The sequence below is a fragment of the Diabrotica undecimpunctata genome, chromosome 6 (assembly GCF_040954645.1).
Source record: "Diabrotica undecimpunctata isolate CICGRU chromosome 6, icDiaUnde3, whole genome shotgun sequence".
NCBI classification, from domain to species: Eukaryota; Metazoa; Arthropoda; class Insecta; order Coleoptera; family Chrysomelidae; genus Diabrotica; species Diabrotica undecimpunctata.
Genome location: NC_092808.1, coordinates 144458443 through 144480411, shown reverse-complemented (window position 1 = coordinate 144480411; position 21969 = coordinate 144458443). Strand labels below are relative to the sequence as shown.

The following is a 21969-nucleotide window of genomic DNA, read 5'->3' as shown; positions in this document are numbered from 1 at the left end:
TCTATGGGAGAAAAAAGCATTTGACAACAGCTATAAAAAAAAGAAGAAAGGGAAAGATCAATGGAAAGATGGCAAGAAGAGTGGAACAACAAGGAAGATGTTGCTCAGTGGACTAAGATGCTGATCCCGAGCCTAAGGGACTGGGTACATGGTCTGTTTTAGGGCGTATCTTCATAGGTTCAGAAAGACAGATACAGATACATGCCTATACTGTAAATATTCCGACATTGTTACTCACATAATGCTGAAGTGTAATAGATGTACAGTGGAGAGAAACAGAATTTATAAAGAAATGGGTATGAACGATCTGACTGTAAGAGAGATGATCGTGAAGATGACGGGAAATACGGAGGCATGGAATAGTGTCCACAATTACATCCGAGCAGTCATTAAAAAGAAAGAAGAAGAACAGAAACACCAATCGGGGTAACGATAGAGATAAGATCTAATTACTATTTTAATGGGAATAAGTGGCAATTAAAGGTCAAAATAAGTATATTGACGTTTGAATTTTTGATCTTTAATCTTGCACTGATAACTTGTTTATACTCCAACAATTAATAGAAAAAAGAATAGCGGTTGGTACCGAAGTACATCTAGCCTTCATCGACCTAGAAAAGGCGTATAATACAGTTCAAGACTTAAATTGTGGCAAACTTAACAACAACTCGACATTAGTCCTTACCTTTTAGGAACAATCACAGAAGTATACAGGAGTAACACTACTTACCTAAAAATCGGAATAGACTATCAGAGCCAATAAAAGTAACTAAAGGACTAAAACAAGGATGCAGTTTGTCACCCTTACTGTTTAATTTATATATTGAGGCAGCTATCCAAAATTGGAAAAACCACTGCCAGGGAATCCCCATAGGAACTGACGTACTGTTCTCCTTGAACTTTGCGGATGACCAAGTCATCCTAGTCATGATCTGGAGTTTATGATAAAGCATCTATGGAGAGAATATTTAAAATGGGGGTTACTATTCAGCATGAAGAAAACAGAATATTTACTTAATTATCAATTCAGATGCAAGGTTTGAAGTGTTGATAGACGAGGACGTGGAAATCAAACAAGTGAAAAAATTTAAATATTTAGGTCCTCTCATTGCTAAGAACGACTTGGGCGGAATCGAAATTAAATACGAAAGAATCAGGGACGTAAAGTTATAGGATTTCCGAACTCCTTATGGTGGGATCACCACATTTCCAAATGGAACAAAAAAAGAATAGGTTGAAGCAAACCATGGTTGAATCAGTTCTTTATTATGGCTCTGAAGTATGGACAATTAATGCAGACATGAAGAGAAGATTGTTGGCAGTTGAAATTGATTATTTAAGAAGAAGTGCTAGAACATCAAGGCAGTAAAGGAAGACCAACGAATCTATAAGAAATAACATGAATGCTACAGAAACGGTCATTGACAGAATAGAAAGAAGAGGTTCAAAAGGGTTTGGACATCTATTGAGAATACCTGACGAACGTTGGCCCCAAAAACTTCACAAATGGAAGCTCTCTGGAAGAAAAAAAAAGAGCTAGACGTCGACGCTCATGAAATGAAGGAATTAGAAGACCGATGGAATCGAGAGGTTTGGAGGAGGAGCAGGCCTTGGACCGGGAGGATTCCCGGGGGAGAACGGGAATACGGCAATAGCCGTCTTCAAAATGTATTGTATTTACAAGTTGGATTAATGCCAAATGTCAATAACCTTATTTTAACCTTCAATTGTGGCTTATTCCATTAAAATAATAATTACTTTAAAATTCCACAAGAAAATAGCTTCAGAACAATAGATCTAGATAAGAGAAAGGAGTGTTCTAAAAATGTCGTCAGCCTTGCAGTGGCCACCCCACTTTTGGAGTACGGTACGTGCGACAGTCAACTGCGCACAAGTAAGAGAGGGTGGTTTTAGTTGGTAGGCAGGATAATAGATACCTGAATCTTTGGCAGTGCTATATTTAGTACTTTATATTAAACTAAAACCCAAATTTTAGGGACTCAAAATGGAGGTAGCATAAAAAAATTTGAAAAACCCTCCTAAGACAAATTCTGGGTGCGCCACTGTAAGGTGCATACTTAACGTTTAGGAGACACTGATTTTAAATATGCGGAATTAGAGTATGGAGAAGAGTTGCCAGAGACAGGGGTGAATGGAGGATTGTTCTGAAGAAGGCTTTGGCTCATAAAGAGCTGTAACGCCACTGATGATGATGATGATGATGATGATTTTAAATATGTAGCTACTTTTGACTTTTTACGTTGAACGTTTGTCCAACCTTGTCGACTTTATCAATCAAAGATTCCGTATAATTTAGACACGTTTCAGCAATAATTATGAATATTACGTTTTTCTGTTAAATGAAAACAAAAGTTAAGTATAAAATTAAATTAAAAGCCTTTTTTCGGGCCAAAAAATTATGGGCCCTAGGTACGTGCCTAGATTACCTAGTCCGCCCTTGCATATTGGTTTTACTTCCTTTGTCTCCATTTTTAGTTTGTTGGCGTAAACATTATTCATGGAAAAAACCATGTGTTGCTATACTCTAGTGAGTTTATTGTTGTCAAATATTAAGCAAAAGTTTATGGAAAGCACTTTTAAGATATTAAATTAAATAGTTTCTCAAATCCTCCAAAATTAAAAAAAATATATATTTTAAACAATATTGGAATACGAAGGCTATTGCAAAATCTTGTTTAAAATATTGCGCTTTTTCTTACTAGTAAATTCAACATCTCACGTCTGATAATGACACTTAAAATACTCTCATACACCCACACAGACATACAGGTTGCTTTGTTATCCTAACTACGCTTTATCTGGGGTTGAAAAGGATATAAGACATATCTCCACCTTACACACAAGTCGGTTCAGGGCCGCGGCTTAAAAGATGGGGGAGAAAACTGTTCTTGATACCATTACCGAGGTTTCGGAACTTTTGAGATTAAGTCGTTCCACGGAGTTTCTCATTTACAATGGTTAACTGCGTATCTCTGAAATTATATCAAACGGTGTCAACCATTTTCCAGAAGGCGTTTAATGAATAAATTATAAAGAGAATGGTTAACTTAAGGTAAATATAAAAAGCTTATACCTAATTTTTCGTAGAAATATTTATATTTTCATTATTTTTGTTCATTTTAGCGATTGTTCGTTTAAAATCAATGAATGCTAGTGATGATTAATTTTCCTCTTCAATCAGTATTTTATGTTCTGTATTTTTCTTTTTAAAGGTTCTTCTTTGTTTGTATGTTCAGAGTTTTTGCTAGAGCCAATTTCTACTACAAAATTTAGGCGCCTTTCCACCCTTTTCTAAGATTTCCTGTATTTCAGTTTAAAAGTTAAGCTGTTCTGGATATTTCCATGGAGTGGCATTCGTCATAAGTGTCGTTTCCTTTTTTCTTTTTTCTCATCAGCTATATTTTTACATCCTTACGCTCGGAGCCTCCTTCTCCTAAGTGCCTTCTCTGTTGAGGTTGGCGATCAATATGGCAAATTTCTCTCTGTTCTAAATTTGATGAATTAATTCATTTCCTTTTGTGTGGATCCAATCTCTGTTTCGTAGCGAAGATTTTTTCTTTCGTCCTATGCCCCTTTTACCTTCAATCTTGCCTTCTAATATTACCTGGAGTTGCTCAAATTCCCTATGGGGCATTATGTGTCCTAGATATGGGCGTGATGAGAGCGTGTGTTCATTGCTCTCAGTACTTCTTCATTCGTAGTTCTGCTGGTCCAGCTTATTCTTAGCATTCGGCGGTACATCCACATTTCAAATGAATTTAATTTGTTGACTTCATACTGTTTTAATGTTCAGGTCTCACAGCCATATAGTAATAGAGACCACACATAACACTTTAGTGTTCTCAATCTTATGGAGACGCTAGGCGCACACACATCGAATTTAGACGGTCGATAAACGTTCGATCGAACAAATTCCTTTGGTGGCGCGAAGAAACAATGTAAGCTTGCATACGCATCGACCGGCAAACGGCACGGCCACGGCAGAGATGCCGTGTGACGTTCGATCATTGCCACTGCATGGAAGTCTGCCGTGATCGTTTCCGTCCTTCCAAAGCGAACGGTACCAAATGAAAACGTGCACAGGCACACACATCGGATCTTTGTCGACCGACCAGAGGACCAGTTGCGTTTTTTGGACACGTACGTCGCTCCGTGTTGCTACGTAGTTCTGTGTTGTTCATTGTGATTTTGTGTACTCCTCCTAACAAACCTTCGTGGATTAACAAACGTCATCGAATAAACGAATCATATTAAGTCATAAAACTTAAATTTTATAGGAGAAACAAAAAACCGTTTCCAGGATTACATGTTATAAATTATTTTAAATATATAAAACACTGACAATAGGGTTTAAATGAAACATGACAAAATTACAAAATTTTGAATCTATGACTTGTATGATTCATAAAAAAACATAGTTATTTTTTATCTAAAACATAAAAATAAGCTATTAAACGTGAAAAAATAACAAGAAACTATTGCCAAAAAACATTAATGTGCTTTTATAAACTTAATTTACTTAATGTGATGATGTAAGAAACTATTCCCTATTGGCGAGTTGGTCAGTCTGGTAGCGTATTATAAAATTCTTTGGTAACTTTTTTGTAGAGAGTGAGCCACCATTTTAAAAAATCAAGAATGTCTGGTAATAACTAGCTTTACTAAAAACGTATGTTCCTTTCCAGTGTGTAGTATTAGTTCCATGACTTCTTTGACAGTGTATTAGCGATCTGTTCGATGTAATACATGCTTAACCAGACTAAAGTATCTATCATTCGGGAGGAATGAATGACCTCTTAAAGGCAATCTATAGAAATGAAGAGATTTTTTGAATCGGCCCATATCTGTCAATGCCAAGAGAAAACGTATCATGGAATGATTTTTGTTTGTCCTGCACAGTTGTCACTGTACAGGTACAAATTTTCAGCGCTAGACAAAGCATAAACATTTAAGTAATCCAATAGGAAGGAGTAAACTTCGTTTGGTCCTTTCTTAGCAAGGCCTTCATGATATAATTAAAACGTAGCAGTTCCATCAGCAACGTTATGAATTGAGAATGGAAGCACGGATAATTGCCTAAAATAGTACATTTCCTGGATAGGAATCCATGGAAGTGAAATATTCTGCATATAGTCGATTGTTAAACAAAGTGATGTGCCCTTACTCGCTTTACATAGTTCTGTTGTATCTCTTATAGATTTGTAAAATTTGTTACTCCGTTTTTTGTGGACAAGCAATTCGGCAGCAGCAACACGTTTTGCAGTATCGTTAAGTGTTGTGTTTTTCAATCTTAATGTTAGTCTTTCAAATTCACAGCAAGTGTCCACTTGTGGACACCTCTCTTTAAAAATTTTGTAACAGAATGGATATTCTATTTTTGTGTAAGGGTACCTAGTTTTAAAATGATCGTAAATAATTTTTATCTTCAGGCTTGAACAATGATATTCGACTTCTTGCATAGAATAATTACTTTTTTTAAGGGAAAACATTGAATGTGATCCATTATTTGAGCAACAGTGCTGGCTGGAATGGTTTTCCTGTTATTCTGCTGCCCTCTTTTATCTTCAGGAGTTTTTCCCAAAAGTAGTAAATTTTGTATGCGATTAATTTTGAATGATGTTACGTCATGGAAGTTTTCAAACGATTTCTTGCAAATCATTCTTTTACGTTCTCCTAAATGAACGTTATAAACAAATAAACTGGTTCTGTCTTTAAATGATCTTTTCCTCTGGTTTTATAATTTTCTTGGTCTTCGATTTTTTATAGATGTCGCCTCGATTAGACTCCGTAAGTAAATATTTTGTTCGTTTTTGGTCTTGAAGGAAAATATTTTTTTCAAAATGTTCTGACGATGTCCTTCCGAAATTTTATCCCAGCATTTCATCTTGCGGGTAAAATATAACCTAATTTAACATAACTTGCCTATGTATATTAGTTACAACTATTTACCTGCACGGTTTTCCGGTTTTTCTTGCACGTAATATATTGCCTTTGTTATTAACATACTCTGCTCCAGAAAGTATTGCATTTTTAATTTTATTGACTTTATACTCTTCAGTGTGTAGTATACCTTTTCTCTTTTTCCGTTTAACGCTTTCACTCACTCATTTTTGTTACTAAAATATGCATGTAAAGCAACAGTAATGCTTTAGCAACGACAGATGACAAACAAACAAAAGTTAGGTTAGAGGTTGTATGTATTCTGTCAAATTGGTAGATGAACGTACATATTAAGTCAGCGACTTAATATCTTTCATAAATAAACTGAATGAAATACGGTCTGTTAGTGGGGGACCCATAATAGTTATTTAACCAACAAGTGTATTAATAAGGGCGATTAACAATTGAGATATTTTAACGCGTGAGCGAAGCGAGCGCGTTAATGTTCGAGATTGTTAATCGCCATTTTAATTCACGAGTTCGTTACAAAATTTTCCGTCGACCGTACTTTTCAGAAATAAAGATATCTTAGTTTAAATATTTATTTACTTAACGATAAACAACAATGTATTCAGCTTTCATTGATTTTATTCAAAGTTTCCTTAGTGGTAGTTTTATTATAGTAAACATTAATATTCGAAATGGTGCAATTACTGAAATTAAAGGAAGATATTGATAAATGATTATCTGCTGTATAGCATTTTGAGAAATTTATATTTAAGTCTTCTTGGACCTCTGTAAATTCTGTGATAAAAGAAGTTAAATTCTGGTGTAGTTAAATTAAACTCTTCGTCAATATCCATACTTTGATTTTTCAAATACACAGAATTTTAAACAATAAAGTAAATAATGACATACAATGACAGATAGTACTAACAGCGGCTACTTCATTTTAAATTAATTTTTAAGTAGGAATATAAATAGGTATACTTATGTTTGGTTACCTACACCACAGGGCTCGTATTTTCGAATTCAATCGAATTTTTTCGTATACGAGTAAACTCGAATGAAAAATTTCGTATATGAATTTGAATCTGTATTTTTGAACGTCCTTCGAAATTTTATACGTATACTAAAAGAATTTGCACCGGCAACACTGCAAATTCGAACAACCAAAACTTAAATCATAAAAAAAGAAGAATAATTGGCAGTTTTACTTAACCTAGTTTATGGCGAATTTGTTATCTAAAACAAGAAGTAAAAAAGGGCATGAAATATGGTGCTTCAGTGTCGGCCGAACAAAAAAAAGCCATTCTATCAACTCCATTGTGAGGGGCCTTGTTAATCTGTACAATTTTTGAAATTGTACATCCGAATAGTCCTCTAGATGGCAGTGGCGGCTGGTGTGGTAAAATTTTGGGTAGGCCAAGCCAGCAAATTACATAGCTATGGTCACGGGGTCATGACCCGCTTCCCCCCCCCCCAACTAATTTTTTAATGATTTCTCTGTTCATTTTAACTTCTGCGTTGTATCTAATTTTTGCGATTTTTTATTTTTCATCTAGCAAATCGCGAACAGAAAACGCCCTCTTCTGTACATCCTTAACGGACAGCAAATTACTTAAATGTTCCTTGCAACTGGAATGTTTTTTTAAGGAGGCAGACATATTTTTTAAATCAAAGTATCCTTTCACAATTCTATACATATTTCTTATTAGAAAATAACAAACACGGCCAACAATATAGTCAGTTTTTCGTAATACTTCCAGACAACCATTTGTAGATATCATACCAAGAGCAATTAAAAGTACGCACCTTTTTCCAATCTTTTTGGTCAATTCGCAATGTTGGAGTAGGCCTTTCATTCATAATAATTTTTTTTCTATCACTTTCAGTTCTTCTAGATAATGGCGATTTCAATAGTGAAACAACAATGTCCAAACACTCACTATCAACATTACTATTACTGCAACCTGCTAAAGCGTCATAAAAACTCATTTTTATGTATCAGTTATAAAACAATCTCACATATATAAGTTGCATACAATCAGGCGATATAGAAATCACGCAAATGTGATTTTTTTTCTTCGAATTTTACGAATTTTTTTAAATTTATTTGGGCAACCGTGCACTTCTTTGCAATTGTGTTGTTTGTTCAAAAATATGTTACAATTATAGATTATGTTAAATATTTTTTTATCATAATTTAAAAGAAAATTTATATTACAATTCGATAATTACGTTGCAAGTGAAACGATGGTCATCGTAGGCCCGATCGTCTGGTGCCTAAACAGCAAGCATAAACACGACAATATAAATCGTTGTCCGGCAAGCTGCTTAACTTCAAAAGCTTTTTGTAGGGGGATCTTATGTGAGCTGGGTCGGCCAGTTCCGATCATGCCTATTAATGATATTTAAAATGCCTGAATACGATTCGATGCTTTCTGTGGTAATATAATAACTTAGTTGATTTAACGGACGCTAATGTATTGAGTGATTTAGTACATTTAAAAGTTATTTACATGCATTAACATAATTTTTAAATATATGTTTTTCAATTTCAAAGCTCTTAAAATTATTGGGTAGGCCCGGCCTATCCTGCCTACCCCCAAAAGCCGCCACTGCTAGATGGTTAAGAATGGGTTGGTAAACTTGCCTCTTCGTTCCGCTAATATTATCGCCTCGGCAAGGGCGTTAACTATTTCTTTCTATTAAAAAATTATTTAAACCACCCATTAAAAACAAAGTTCAATGTAAAAATATGGTAGGTATTAATGTAAATTTTATTGTATTGTTCAATCTAAAACAACGATTAAAAACTATCAACTGAAATTTTATCTGATGTACACGGGCCCAGTGACAACTGAAATGACAAAAATTAATTTGATCGTATACTAGCATCGAAATTCGAATGGTTCATACCCATTCGTGTCGTCGTATAGGAAAAAATTCGTATACGCACTATTTGAAAATATAAAAAACTGGATTTCGAGCGAATTTCTTCTAATTTCGTATACGAAATATGTTCGAACGAATTCGAAAATACGACCACAGGTCACTGCCAATCACAGAGCGTTTAATTAATTTATGCAAGCAATGTATGTTGTGTTGCCTACAATAAAATCGTTCATTAATAGAAAATCATTCATTAATAGGGGTCATTAATCAATGATTTTGAGGGTGTTAAAATTGATTATAAATAGACGGTCGACGGAAATAGTACTTAATATGTTTCATCAGCAAATGATACGCATATGTAAACATTGGTTTTCTGTCAATGTCAATTTCTGGAAATGGGTGACGTAATATGTTTAATAAATAACTGATTTAAATGTCGTGTAGTGTACGTGCAAAGCATCCCCGATAAGAGTTCGATATATCTTTTGTGTTACATATTACATATTTTTTTTATTAGTGTTAAATTAATATTTTTATATTTTTAAATAATCCTTGGTGTGGCACTGTGTTTCATAATAAAAAGAATATTAACACATAATCACCATAGAAAGACTATTTATAGTCATTAAATATCACCGAAATATAAAAAATTCGTGTTCATAAACGCGTTATGCTATATTTTCTCTATCGCCATAAAACAAAGTGCAACATCCAAACAAATAAAAGGGACAATTTATAAAGACCGCTCGGGGTTGACGTCATGCCTTTTTATCCAGTAAATATTCTAAAGTACTGGACTAGACACTTCGGTTGATTTGTAGAGAAAAGGAAAAGGAATAAGAACGGGAAGATGTCCCTTGTCCCTTATATATAGACTTCCAGCTCACAATCACACTGTTACAAAGGGATTCTCAATAATGGAATTTTTCTACAGCTACAGCTCGAAAATACTTAACGAAAGAATGTAGGGTGTGACGCCTATTTCTAAAGCCCGACAATAAAAAATCAATCTTTTATTTACGCACTTGATGGATGTATTTGGACGGTTTATGAAAAGGAAAATTGCAACAAGAAGCCTAATGAAAATATCTATATAAAGAGCTAGGGACAAGATAACGAGTTGCTGCACAAGATTTTATTAGTAACAAAAAACGTTAACATCAAGAAGAAGAAAGAATAGGGAAACACTATATATATATATATATATATATATATATATATATATATATATATATATATATATATATATATATATATATATATATATATATTATGATATTGTAATTTTGGAATAAAATTGCAAATTCGCTTATAAATTAACATATAATTAGCAAACTAAAAAAAAAAAATTAATGAATTTTATTATGAATATGTGATTAATTTTTATTACAGACGCCAAATTACTGTCGGTTTTAGTTACGGTACTGTTTAGATTTTTTATCTTAGGGTTCTTATTTGAGTTTAGAAATACCTTTACAAGTTTAGTTCATATAATTGTATCGTCTCAACAATTGAAGGGCTTAGAATAAAAGGGGTCCAAGTGCATTTTTTTTAATATCGAGTTAAATACAGATTTGAATACCTAAAGTATAGTATTATTAATTTTAAAATAGATCTAAGTGATTTCATACATAGATTGTCATCTACTGGGGTTTGAAAAAAGTTTTGTAAATAAAAGTATAGACACCTTCAGTTTAAAATGGATCCAAGCGCACTTGGTTCCCTTATATTCCAACTTCCAACTTAAATTCAGTCAGTATACTTTGACTTATATGTTGTAACGTATATTATCACCTTCGATATTTATGGCCTAAATTGTGTATAAAACGATAGAAATAGTTTAAAAATATTTATATAAAATGTATTATAGCAGTGGCAGTGAAGGTAAGTAGGTTTTTATTTATTAAGTTTTAAAATGAGAGTTCAATTCGGACTGAGTATGTTGTTGTTTTGAGCTAACCTTAAAATTAACGTTATTGATTGTACATTTTTTATTATGATTGCTGTTTACGGCTACATCGTGCTGCTTTTAATACATAAATAAAATTTAATTTTTTTACCGTCGTCTGTTGTAGTATTATTTAAATATCTTAGCAGTATTTTAAAAGTTTTTTAATAAAATATATACCCGATATATACCCGAAGACGTAACAAACTAAGTTTTTACTTCTCTGAAATAAAATACTTTAAATTTAAAACTACGGTATACAGCCAGCCACTGGGACTTTCTCTTTTAATTTTTTAACAATATTACTTTTAAACCAATTTGGTAATCGGTACGTTTTGTTTCAGAGAACGTCGATCCGTTTGAAACAGATGAAGAAAGTGAATTTAACCCAGGTAGTTCATTATCATCAGAAGAATCCTTATCGTCAGAAAATGTAAAAACTTCAAAAAAACACGTAAAAAGAGCAGAAATGAAAGCAAATGGAAAATTAACAAAAGAAACAAATTACGTAATAGTGGAATGGCATATGTGGCTCATAAAGGGAAAAACCATGCTGCACGATCTGTCCAGGAATACAACCATAACTGTAGGTATGAATGCAACGAAAACATCTCGGAAGAAAAACGAATTCAGTTGTTCAAAAGCTTTTACAAACTGGCATCATATGATCTTCAAAATTCCTTTTTATCTTCCTGTATAAAAAAGAAGAATGTAGCTAGATCAAAATTGACAAAAAAACATAAAAGCTACAGCACAGAGATATGTCTTTAAAATAAACGAGTCTGCAAACTGTTCTTTCTTCGAACATTAAACATAAGCAATAAAAGATTTAGAACTGTTTGTAAGAAAACTGATCAGGTTGGTGTATGCGAAAAAGATCGAAGAGGGCAACAATCTACTAAAAGAATGGATCCACAGAAACGTAATAGTGTTATTGAGCATATAGCCAAATTCCCAAAATATATAAGTCATTATTCAAGTAATTCAAATTTGAACACAAGATACTTGGCACCAGATTTGAATTTAAACAAAATGTACCAGTTATATGTTTAACAATGTGAGGAACTACATGAGGATCCAGTGAAGCTCTCATATTATAGACATATTTTTAATACGGCATTTAACCTAAGATTTCATAGGCCAAACTCAGATACATGCAGTAGATGTGACGCCTATAGAAATATTATAGAATATTCAGCAGATGCAGAAAAAGTAAAAATAGCCAAATTTGATCAAGAGCTTCATCAACGGAAAGCAAAGATGGCTGAAACAATGAAAAAACACGATAGTGAAAAATACAAAGCATCTGTAGATACGAACGTAATCTGTTTTGATCTTCAGCAAACCCTTCCCACTCCCTTAATAACTACTTCCAAAGCATTTTATTTGCGACAGCTTTGGACGTATAATTTTTATGTTCACAATGTAACCACAGGAAGATCAGAAATGTACATCTGGGATGAATCCATTTCAAGCAGGGGATCTCAAGAAATTGGTTCGTGCCTCATTCATTTTGCAAATAACGTACTCTCTAAATGTGTTACCAAGATCATCGCATATAGCGATTGCTGTGGTGGACAGAACAAAAATAAAAACATTGTAAAGCTGTTTATGTTCTTGGTTAAATCTACTCATATTCAAGAGATTCATCACAAGTTTTTGGAACCAGGCCATACTTTTATGGAGTGCGATAGAGATTTTGGTATAATTGAAAAAGTGAAGCGTAAGAATCCACAGGTATTTATTCCAGAGCACTGGGCCCAGCTAATTCAATCAGCTTGCAAAAAGTTTGATGTACACCGAATAAATCAAGAAAACTTTTACAGTTTTGAAACAATAAACAAAGTTATAAGTGATCCCAAAAAAGACAGTAAAGGTGTTCTTTTTAAATGGAGACCAGTGCGGTACTTTTTGTATGAAAAATCTTCCGAAACATTTTCGTTTTCTTTTAAGGAAAAATTAAATGAAGAGTTTTTATTTTTTACATGTGTATGTGTACAAAAAGGAGCTTGACGTCCTACTATTACCATGGAAAATATGTTTAAAAAAAATCTTAACGCTCAGCCGATAAAAATCAATAAATTGAAATGGGACAATATTCAAAAACTTCTCGATTTTATTCTACCGATTTACCACGAGTTCTACAACAACCTTCCCAATGAACACAAGAAAAAATTTAAAACTAAGACCGCCAACGAAGCGTCTGAAGAAGGTTTTCAAGAAAAAACTGAAACGTTGGAGTCGGCATCGCAGCAAATTAAGTTTGGCGAAGACATGGAAGATACAGCAGTGCTGGACTCTGATTATGAGTGAAACTTGCTTAGTGAAAAGATATTTTTGGCAATCTTCTATTATTTTATCGTTTCATATTATAAATAAATAATTTACCCAATAAAGGTTTAAACAAACATTTTCAAAATTTACCTCTTTTCCTGCAGATCCTACGGATGCATTTTAGTCCAGATAATAATTGGTTGACCGTTCAGAATAAGAGGGCTCCAAGTGCTTTTTTTCAAAATAAAGGTGAATTGGTTATTTTTTTGAAAATGTGTGTAGGTATAATATTTTTCTGGTCCCTTAATAATATAATAATACTATGTACGACTGTAGCTAATGTACAAGGAATTTTTATTATTCAAAAAACTTTGACCTTAAATATCTCAAAACTAGTAAAATTGCACTTGGATCCCTTGTATTCTAAGCCCCTCAATTTGTCTCTGTACTTGGACTTGTCGATCAAAAACGTCCTAACAAAAGTTTCTAACTCTGCTAAATTGGTATTTTTATTGTAACGTCCATGAATAATTCTATAGTGAAGATAATTATTTTTAACAGTACGTGTTTTGCTTTGTGCATTGTATATTCTCAGTATTCTACATCGGAAAATTGCATTGCTTTATCAGTAAGCTCTATCGCACTAGTAAATATTTTAACAAACTTAAGAGTAAAATTTCCCTATCGAAAAAAAAAACACACACACACACACACACACACAGTCTATGAAATGTAAACACTATCTCACCTTAACGTGAGATTGTTTTTAATGTGAAATTTAGCGCTTTGTAGCATATTTCAAATCCCTCATATTCGTTGCCAAAACAAAGATAAGGCTCTAATAATGGAGATTCCATAGCAACCGATTAATGGAAGTAATAAATTTTATTGATCTCATGAAAATCGTAAAAAATGTCAAAAATCGCGCAACGTTTATTTATTCATCAGCTTTATAGGAACTGACTTTATTTTGTGGCAAAATACAAAAACCAAATCTGCACTCTTCGCTTTTAAACCCCATTTTAATTTTTGTCGATAGGACACTCGGATCAAAAGATATCGAATTTTTACCGTCGAGTTAATAGAAATTTTATTTATTAACTTGATTTCGTGCGCGAAACTGACATTTAAAATCGCCGGTCGCTTCAAGTGTTGTTTCTGAGAGAATGGTTCATTCTACAGAAAAAGTGTGAATTAACATTTTTGTTCAAAAAGATCTTAGCTGCATTTTTGATTGAAACATTTCTTTCTATGGCGTACAGATTCTTGGTAAATCGATGTGTCCCCTCCTCTCTCTACGAGGAGGGATTTTGGGAAAAGCCCAAGGAAGTAGCTAACGTTTTTGCATTTTTTTTAGTATCCCAAAATTGACATTCTCGGCAGAATTCAGCTCGTTCGTATGATTTTTAGGGGTCATATCTCTGAAGAGATTATATACCGTAACTTTGCATTTTTCTTTTAGAAAAATCATCATGCATTATATAGCATACCCGCTCCCTTACCTTTGTGGGCCATGTCGTCTACACTGGTTATACCGGATGGCCATGGTGCCACCGCGGCTCCGAGTTGCTGTGCAGGAAGAATGTTGGTGAAATATTGGCCAGGGACTAATTATCGGCGACCTGCAACAAAAAATAACCTATAATATAATATAAATAATTTACTTACTCAAATACCAAAAATTTAAAGTAACTTGTATTTTGTTGTAAGTTAATTAGGTCTTTCGTAAGTTAATTAAGACACCAAAAGTGAAAAGATTAGCAAAGATACAAAAGCTCTCATGGAAATACGACGAAACCTAAAGAAGAAGAAACAAAGAAGAATATAGAAAACTAAATAAAAGAATTTCAGCGGAAATTAGAAAAGTTGTAAGAAGATATAATACTAATGTAATTACTCAAACAGTAGAAGAGAACAAAGGTTTAAAGATAATGAAAAGAAAACTCACACAAAGTAAAAAATAAATATACAAGCTGAGAGATAAAGACGGAAAGGTAACAAAAGATAAACAAAACATTCTGAAAATAACCAGAGTTTTATAACGACCTCTATACCAGCCAAAGACCACAAGACAATTTCCAAACACGAGTAAAGATTCTCGTAAATCAGGGATCGCAAATACTTATACCCATTACTGTTTCAGAAATAAGAGTAGCTTTAAAGAAAATGAAGAACCATCGATTGCCTGGTGATGATGGACTCGTTATTGAGGCAATAAAAGCAGGAGGAGAAATTCTATTAAAATCAGTAAGCGAACTGTTTAATAACTGCTTACATGCGGGTACGATTCCAAAAGACTGGAACAATGCAGTGATAGTCTTGTTACACAAAAAAGGCGATATTACTAAATTAGAAAATTATAGACCCATCAGCCTCTTGACATATATGTACAAACTTTTTATGAAAATCTTAACAAAGAGACTAACACCTAAACTTGATTTCTATCAGCCCAAGGAACAAGCAAGCTTCAGGGCAGGATATGGCACAAACGACCATTTGCATACCATAAAGATCTTAATAGAAAAGTGCATCGAGTACAACATACCACTGGTTCTTGCATTTGTCGATTACGACAAGGCTTTTGATTGCGTAGAGTTTGAAACAGTACTGGAAGCCCTAAATCAAAGCCGAATAGATTACCGGTACACGACACTAATTAAAAACATATACGAGAACGCTACATCAAGTATACGACTACATGAAGACACAGAAAAATTCAGCTTAGGTCGAAGAGTTCGACAAGGAGACAATATTTCACTAAAATTGTTCACGGCAGCTCTTGAGTCTTTTTGTAAGCTTTGTCCATAAAATTGTACAATTTTCAGTGACAATAAAACATATTTCTATTCTATTCTATATCAGACGTTTTTACTTTAATGTAAGTTTATTTTATTCATTTATCTTGTGATGGATATTAAAATATGCTTAGCTGTATTCGTTATCTTTATATGTACACATTTTATATATTGTACATACACAATAAGGTCTATTTCATTTATTACTTGACTCTTATTCCTTATTCCAAAAATGATATTTTAAAAAAAGAAACAAATAATTTGTTTAACTAATTGTTAAACATAGGAACGCAATCAAACTTTAAACTGAAAATATCAAACCATAATTATCACATCATTTAGCATGGTGACTACATTTTACATTACTAACGAGCTGTATAAATAAATGAATTTATGGCCTTATAAAATTACGATTATTTCGAGGGCTCTATACTGTATTGCGCATTTCTAATAAATAATATTTGGTTATACATCTTAATTTTCAATGTGTAAATACCTCCCAGAATAACATATTACCCCAATACGTCGTACTCTTCATACGTAAACTTCTAATACCACAAATACCATTCGTAGATAAATTGCTACTAATTAGGAAGTACACGAGAGAAAGTCCCCTTCAAGTGAAGATACTGATGGGCCTCGACGAACACTGTTTCGGACTTAATTTCATTAACTTTATCAATAACAGAATCGGAACGGAATGGCAATGAAACTAAGAGGCATTTAAACATTAAACTCCCCCGGATTCCAGAACACGTAGTGCAGGGGCTGTACCGTCCCTAGGACGATTAGTATATACCTCTGGGATAGGTTAATAATAATAAATCATGACGAAAATGTGGTCAATACGATGTACTAGGTATTTAAAATTAATTTGGAAAATAATTTTCTATAACTAGTAAAATTTAAATAAGTATTTATGTCTAGAATAAGAAGTATCCAGAATTTAAATGTTACTCATTTCTCGTATTTTTGTATAAGATGTAAACTTTAACATGGTGAATATAGTCACAAATATCGAAGTATTAAGAAGAGTGGAAAAAGAAGAAGCTTTGGACCTCGTAAAAGTTAGAAAGATATAATATATATTATGTAATAAAACGTGAGTATTAAAAGTTATTTTTTTCTTAGATTAGACACTACATATTCTTCTTTTTCTTCTCGTAGCACTACAACCCAGGGTGGGTTGTATTGTCTCTCCATAGCATTCGTGAACGTTCTAAGGGCCTTCTTCCTATGGAGTCTTCCTCCCATATTAACTTAGCAAGGCGTTATGGGAGTCTATGGACATGGCTAGCCCATCTTAAACGTTGGGATATTGTTCTGAAGCTATTTTTGTGGCATTTTAAATTAATTACTATTTAAATGGGAATAAGCCACAATTAAAGGTTAAAATACGTTTATTGACGTTTCAATTTCCACTTCGGAAATCGTTCTCAAAATACAAACAAAGTTTGTTTTGTATTTTGAGAACGATTTTCGAAGTGGAAATTGAAACGTCAATAAACGTATTTTAACCTTTAATTGTGGCTTATTCCCATTTAAATAGTAATTAATTTAAACGTTGGGATTTAATCTCTTGGACTATATCGCTCGATTTAAACATCTGCTTGACCTCAGCGTTTGTTCTCATTCGGTATTGGTTGCTATTAATGTCGTGATAAGGCCCAAAGATTCTTCTGAGGATTTTCCTCTCAAAACATCTAAGTTTTCTTTCAGTTTATTTGGTCAGGGTCTACATCTCACACCCATATATGAACACCGGTCCAATCACCGTTTTATATATTCTAATGTTTGATGTTCGTGTTAGGCTTTTAGATGTAATAGTATTGTGGAGGCTGTACATACATCTGTTTGCTGCCTGAAATCTTCCTATAATCTCTTCCGCGATATCGTTATCTGCAGTGATTGTTGCTCCGAGATATTTAAAACTCTCCACTCTTTCAAAGTTATATGGGTCTATTTTAACATTTTGCCCTATTCTATCTCGTCCCTTTTGTCTGTTGATGCACATGTATTTGGTTTTCTCTTCGTTTACCCTTAAACCAGTTTTCTTTGCTTCTACTTCCAATTTATTAAAAGTCTCCTTCACATTGGTGACTGTGTTTCACACAATGTCAATGTCATCTGCGTATGCTAGTAGTAATTTTGGTCTATTTACTGTCAGTAATTATATTTTAAGTTGTGCTGCTCTTACTACTTTCTCCAGGATGATATTAAAGAGGAGAGGTGACAGCGCATCTCCTTGTTTCAGGCCACTGCTTATTTAGAAAGATTCTGAGAGTTTGTTACCTATCCGTACTCTGGATCTACAGCTATTCACATATAACTTAACAAGCCGGATAAGTTTTTTGGAACTGAAAGTTCTGCCATTGCATTTCACATCTGATACCTTTTAATGCTGTCGTACGCTTGCCGGAAATCTATGAAGATATTATGGATAGTTCTATTGAATTCCCATCTTTTTTCAAGCAGCTGTCTTAGAGTAAAGATCTGATCTATGGTCGATCTATGTTTTCTGAAGCCGGCTTGGGAATACCAAGTCGGTTTCAGAAATTGTTATTGGGAATAACAGATATTTAAATTACCACTTAAACCAAAATCATAAACATTCAAAAAATAATTATGAAATCAAAATATGATAAAGCCCAAAACAACTACCCTAATGCAAATTCATTTCCGGAAGAAAAAATGCTGCTAAAAAAATGATTACCCTTTGTCATCTATAAATAAGGAATTTCATAAGATTGAAGAAAGCTAACAACAAAACATTACAAGAAATCTCACAAGAAGGGATTTAAAGATGACAACAATAGCATATGTATCTATAGGGCTTATTGGAAAACTTAAAAAGGATAGGAAATAAGAAATAACAGCAAAACAACATTCAAAACTAGCAATACACTGAGATCTATTCTGTCCAAAATCAAACAATTTTGCAATACTGCTTAGTTTGTTGAGGAAATTGCTCGCGAATTAATGAGGTGCTTGTTCTTCAAAAAAAAAAAAAAAAATTATTCGTACCATGACGTTTAGAAGGCGCTTGGATTCCTGTAGACCAGTTTTTAAACAATTAAATATTTTAACTGTAACTTAATGAGTGGCTACAATTTTTGTTACAGAAATGATTTGGTGACCCCTGTTCGTCACTTGACCGTTGTGGGCAAGGGTCCTTAAAATTTATGTGTGGGAGAAATCGCAAGACCACTTAGTCCTAGGTTGAATGAACATGAAACATATATCAAAAATAGAGACTTCGATAAATCACAGATAGGCAAACATGCCTGTGACAATGAACACATTGAGTACAATGGAAATATGCATTAATAATCATAAAACTTACATGAAAAAAGGAAACATCAAAGAAGCCGAACTCATCCTATTTAATAAAAAAAAATGTGTAGCAAACTCATCAGCAGAATGCGGCAGGCTCTAATTGTCAATACTAAAAGAAGAAGTCAGCAACAAGAGGATACCAACATTAACAGATTAATAGAAACTCGGTGACACTTCGTCTACAATTCTACATAATACATGCAATGCACAATACATAAACATATAATACGTTAACACATAATACAAAAACAAATAACACAAACAATAATCAGAATTGAATATCATACTGAGCAGTGTGAGTCGGCAGTGCCGACCCACACATTTTTTATAAATATTATAGATTTTTTTTTAATAGTCAATTTATTCATTATTTCAATAATTAATTATCGCAGGTAATAAGTTGATCTCATTTGTCTCTATGAAATAAAAAAATAAATATTTCTGTGAGATAATACAGACTAAATTTTATGCATGGTTTTTAAAATAATTCGACCAATTCGAGCCTTAAGTGATCCATGCTCATCAAAACAATTTTTAAATTAATGATTCGAGCCATCTATCCGACTGTTTGAATTCTTCTAAGACCCGTTTCGGCAAGCCTGAGGATTTGCATGTAAAAATCAACGGAAGTCGATAAGCAACCAAACATACATTTAAACGGCAGGTACGGCAAATTTGAATCTTTCGATGCTTGACTTGGATTGGCCGCAAAGTGTCACGTGCCCTGCGAGCGCTTGATGAAATGTTATTTCGGGATAAGCAGTAAGTAGTGGGAGTGCACTGACTGGCTTTCCTGGTATCGTATCGATCGATTCATTTTGTATTGATTTGTTTAAATTTTTTAAAGTTATGCTGTGATAAGTTATCGCTACCATAAATAGTTCAAAGGTTTTTTGATATATTGGAAGGTGTTTTTTTTAAGTGTAAACAAATTCAGGTAAATGAAAATAAAAAATAATAGCTCTGGCAGAAACTGTAAGTACTGTTAAATCTGATATTGCAAATTAAATTTTGTAAAATAAGTTTTTATCTATTCCATACGAAGAACAAATTGACATTAAAAATAAGGTGCGTCCTTTGTCTAAAATGTCCCGGCTTATAAATATAAGTGCGGGGGATAAAAGAAGTAATAGATTATTTTCGGAAAACTGGTACGGCTAGTACTCATGGCTTACCGGGCTTACATGGGAAAATGCTATTAAACATAAAGAAATTGTAAAAAATAATCACGCAGTATTACGTCGTTTAATTGATATTGTAATTTTTTTAAGTTGTCAGGAATTATCATTTAGAGGACACCATGAATCGGAGGTCATGGTGTCCTCCATTGTCGTTAAATTAAGGTAATTATAGAGAACTAATAAAAATGCTTAAGAAATACGATTTGGAATTTTCTAATTTACTTTATTCTACTCTGATTCGAAGACATTTAGTGGCGTATCTAAAACAGTCCAGAATGAATTAATAGAATTAATTAGTTACGTCTTGAATAACATTAATGAATCTGATATTCAGGAGACCATTGTCGTTTCACTAGAAGTAGATGAAACTACTCATATAATATCATGTCATTCACAACTTTTAAATTGTTGTTCGATACGCGTTACGTGGTAATATTTATGAAAGGTTTTTCGGTTTTACAGACGTGAGTAAAAGCCATAAGGCAGAATATATTTTTGGTGTTTTAAGGACAGATTAAAATTTTTTAATATCAAAATTAAATTGGTAGGGCAAACGTATGACGGCGCTGCCGTGATATCCGCTGAATTGAATGGTCTCCAGTCAAAAAGTAAAACTATTGCACTGCAAACTTTCTTTTCTCACTGTTATGCGTATATAATGAATTTAGTTTTGTAGGATACGTGGAAAAATTAAAGAATGTCGTCTTTTTTTGCCAGTTTAAGCGATTTGCTTCATTTTTCTTAAACTCATCTAAACGGATTAATGTTTTAAGAACAATTTGTTTCGAAAAAAATGCCAACAGTTTATCAGACGCGATAAAATTTTAAATCTCGGGTAGTTTTAACTGTAACAGATTTCCATGAACAGCTTTTTAAGTTTTTGATTTTATTATTAAAGGCGACGATTTTGAAAGTGATGATCTCTCGATCCGTGAAGCAATCGATTTGAAAATGATTACTCTTTTAATATTCTTTTAAATATTTTTAAGAAAGTGTTTATCCAATCCGATTTAATATTCAATGTTGTTCAAAATCAGCCAAATGACATTATTTGTTCCAAAAATAGAATATCAAAGCTGGTGCAAAATCTCAGAGATATTCGTAATGATAGTATTTTTCAATATATACGCAGTGTATACGCATATATTTTTGAACCCCCCCCCCCTCAAAAAAGAAAAAGGCATGACATAGACACGTATCTCGAAAAACAAGTATATTTGGAAATTTTGAATACTATTACTATGCAAATAGGTACTTGTTTTTCAAATTTCAAAGATTTGCAAATTTTTGGCCTCTTTGAAGATTTAAAATGTAAAAGTTACGCCAAAGAATTACCAAGGTAACTATTAGACAAGTTACTTAAAAAGTATTCATCATTCTTTACATCATTCAAATTAGAAAATGAATTAAAAGTTTCAGAAGGTAAGGATAAATTACAAGATATGTATAATTTTATATACTGTAATTCATAACAACAAACTATTCCCGAAATTAATTAATTATTGTCATTAATTTCATTACTACCATCTTCTGCCTCAAACGAACGGGATTTCTGTTGTTTCAAAAGAATCAAAACATATTGTCCAAAAATAATGAAACAAGAGAGAATGTCAAACTTGTCACAAATGTCAAAAGA

The 21969-nt window shown here is 33.0% G+C and overlaps 1 protein-coding gene across 1 annotated transcript in view; it reads right to left on the bottom strand.

The window, feature by feature from the left end:
- Positions 1–21969, bottom strand: part of LOC140444029 (paired box protein Pax-6-like) — a 178960-nt gene that overhangs the window by 134339 nt on the left and 22652 nt on the right. Inside the window, exon 2 of the mRNA XM_072535613.1 lies at positions 14524–14643. Coding sequence (XP_072391714.1) covers positions 14524–14536 — 13 coding nt within the window. The 5' untranslated portion in view covers positions 14537–14643. The remainder of the gene's footprint in view (positions 1–14523; positions 14644–21969) is intronic.